Source organism: Carlito syrichta, unplaced genomic scaffold (assembly GCF_000164805.1).
Source record: "Carlito syrichta isolate Samal-C Ts95f unplaced genomic scaffold, Tarsius_syrichta-2.0.1 Scaffold315646, whole genome shotgun sequence".
In the NCBI taxonomy this organism is placed as follows: domain Eukaryota; kingdom Metazoa; phylum Chordata; class Mammalia; order Primates; family Tarsiidae; genus Carlito; species Carlito syrichta.
The window spans coordinates 272106-275214 of NW_007259742.1; the positions used below are offsets into that span (position 1 = coordinate 272106).

A 3109-nucleotide genomic window follows, 5' to 3' on the forward strand; every position below is an offset into this window, starting at 1 on the left:
CCACGCCCGGCTAATTTTTGATTTATTGTAGAGATGAGGTCTCGCCAAGTTGCCCGGGCGAGTCTCGAACCCGCGGGCAGGCAATCCTCTCACCTCAGCCTCCCAAAGCGCTGGAATTACTGACTGAACCATGGAGCCCAGCTTGTTTGTGCATTTTTAAGACTTTGGGTCATATATTGCCAGTTCAACCAGTGGTGTGTGTGTGTTTGTCTCTTCTCAAAAAGGGTATTCATAAGACACTCTTACCAAGAGTGTTTTAATTTAACTTTCTTTGGCAACTGCTGATTGCAATGAAGAACAGTTAATATAGCAAAATACAACATAGCGATGCTCTTAGGAGCTACTGATTTATATATCTTCACTTTACTCCATTTTCAAATTTTTCCTGTGGCTACATTTTTTAGTGCTTGGCTGGTACTGACAAGTGTTTAATTTCCACGATTAGATCTCTTACTTTATGCATCTGTTAGTATATCTGCTAAAAACAATGCATTACTTATTATTAATGGCTTATCTGCTTTGTGCAGAGAAATAAAAAACCAGATAGTGCTCTCTTTTAGAATGCATAAACTGTGTATGAATTTATTTATTTATAATTTTTCTTTGTTTGAGTCGGGTTGTCACTCTGTCACCCAGAACGGAATGCAGTGGCGTGATCAAGGCTCACCACAGCCTCAAACTCCTGGGCTCAGGCGATTCTTCCTCCTCAGCTCCTGAGTAGCTGAGACTACAGGCATGTACCACGCCTGGCTAGTTTTATTTTTTTGTAGAAATGAGGTCTCCCTATATGTTGCCTAGGTTGGTCTCGAAGTCCTGACCTCAAGTGATCCTTTCACCTTAGCCTCCCAAAGTGGTGAGATTACAGGCCTGAGCCACTGTGCCCAGTCTTGAGTATGAATTGAGTCTCAAAATGGTTAAGAAGTTTGAGAATAAAACTTAACTTTAGTTTAGTTTGAACATTTTGTTTTGCTTGTTTTCTGGTTTTTCTTTTTCTTTTTTCTCTTTTGTGTGTGTATATGTGTGCACATGTGTGTGTGTGGAGATGGAAGTCTTGCTTTGTTATCTATGCTGGTCTCAAACTCTTGGACTCAAGCAGTCCTTCCACCTCGGCCTCCCAAAGTGCTGGAATTACAAGCGTGAGCTACCACGCTTGACCTGGTTTTCATTTTTTGTTCTGCATACTTTGAATTTAACAGATAGATGGCCTTTAGCTAATAGATAATGGATATGAAGAAAGTGTCTCCTATTCTCAAGTACTTGCTTATGGTTTCTATTTTGTATTTATATTAATCATTTAAATTTCCCCAACAGGCAGAGTGGCATGATTCAGACTGGATACTCGCAGTTCCGGCCAAATTACCTGAAATTGAAGAATATTATGATGGAAACACATCTTCTAATTCCAGACAGAGGAGTGGCTGGTCAAGTGGCCGGTCGGGCCGGTCAGGCCGGTCAGGTGGTCGATCTGGTGGCCGATCAGGTAGACAGAGTCGACAGGGGAGTCGCTCAGGAAGTCGACAGGATGGTAGAAGACGAAGTGGGAATAGAAATCGATCAAGAAGCGGGGGCCACAAACGGAATTTTGACTGAGTGTTTGATGGTTAATCTAGCAGTGTGAGCTTGCCTGTTTTTGCCTAATCATGTACATTATCCACCAAAAATTAGGTCATCATAGTTGAGGTATGTGTCTGCTATTTGAAAAGAAGTTGGTCGTATTTTTTTAAAAAGTATTTCACAAGAATGGTTGTAAACGAAACCACTTATCCAGTTATACCTTTGAATAAAAAAAACCTCCTTTTATTGTCTCTTTTCACTGTGTGTTAAGACTTTTCTCAATGTAGGAGAAATTTAAGAGATTACAATTTAGCAGTCAAGTAATTTAAGATTACTTCTACAAAATATGGTGTATTTATATTCAGATCATTCCTTCCATAGGCTGAATGATAGAAAATAAGAAATCGCCGGGCTTGGTGGCTCAGCCTGTAATCCCATGCTTTGGGAGGCTGAGGTGAGTGGATTGCCTGAGCCCGCGGGTTTGAGACCCGCCTGGGCAGGCAAGACCTCATCTCTACAATAAAATCAAAAAATTAGCCGAGCGTGGTAGCGCACGCCTGTAATTTCGGTTACTCGGAAGGCTGAGGCAGAAGGATCGCCGGAGCCCGGCAGGTCGAGGCTGCGGTGGCCGGGAGCGGCCACTGCACTCCAGTCTGGACGACAGTAAGATTCCAACTCAAACAAAAAAAAATTTAATTAAAAGGGTGTACAGTATGTACTCATTTATTCAACAGACACTGAATTTATACTGTCTCTCCATCGCTGTGCTAACCACGGGGGAATATGTTTGTGAACAAGGCACAGTCACTGTTCTCAAGGAACTTACAGTCTAACAGACAAGCAATTATGACAGATTAACAAATACAGGCTAAGACAGTGGTAGGTGTGATGCTATGGATCTAGTTGGGGAGTACCTAACTAGTTGTAGAGTCAGGAAGGCTTTTTAGAAGTGCTACCCGCGAGCTATGGCCACCATGTTTCCTGACTTTGGCCCCTTCCCCTACCTTGGGGAGGTGAATATTCTCTCTCTCTCTCTCTCTCTCTCTCTTTCTCTCTCTGCCTGTCTCTCTGTCTCTCATTTACTTTCTAAATAAACTATATTTTCCAACCTAAAAAAAAGCCGTGCTTGTATCCATTAGATGAATCCCAGTTGATCATGCTATCCATTATGCCATTATGTATCAGACTATAGTCTATTCAGAGTTTTCTTTCCTAATATTTGGAACTGATATGTAGAAATGACTGCATTCAGAAAGAAGGAAAGGTTTGCCAACCCCATCTCAAGAAGGCCTTGATAATGGTGACATCAGTGAAAATGGCAAAGTCACTCAGGACTCTCAAAATTTCACCCTTCCACAAAAGCAATGAAAAATATATATGGTCAAAATCAACTTTTTCAGACCTCCAGAAATGAATTAAAGGCTTCCAGTGATGTGGGCTGAGTTTACTCAAGAAAAATGTCTTGATGTAAGAAAAGTCAGCCTTATCACATGTTAACATTCCCTGGTCCAAACCCCACTCTCCAGCTCAGAAACAGCCTAGAAAAATACCTAAA

At 41.6% G+C, this 3109-nt stretch overlaps 1 protein-coding gene across 3 annotated transcripts in view; it reads left to right on the forward strand.

Annotated features, from left to right (window-relative positions):
* Positions 1 to 1813, forward strand: part of DDX50 (DExD-box helicase 50) — a 49068-nt gene extending 47255 nt beyond the window's left edge. For all 3 annotated transcript variants that reach the window (XM_008073089.1, XM_008073090.1, XM_008073091.2), the window contains one exon: positions 1312 to 1813. In XM_008073089.1, coding sequence (XP_008071280.1) covers positions 1312 to 1590 — 279 coding nt within the window. In that variant the 3' untranslated portion in view covers positions 1591 to 1813. The remainder of the gene's footprint in view (positions 1 to 1311) is intronic.
* Positions 1814 to 3109: the final 1296 nt, after the last annotated feature.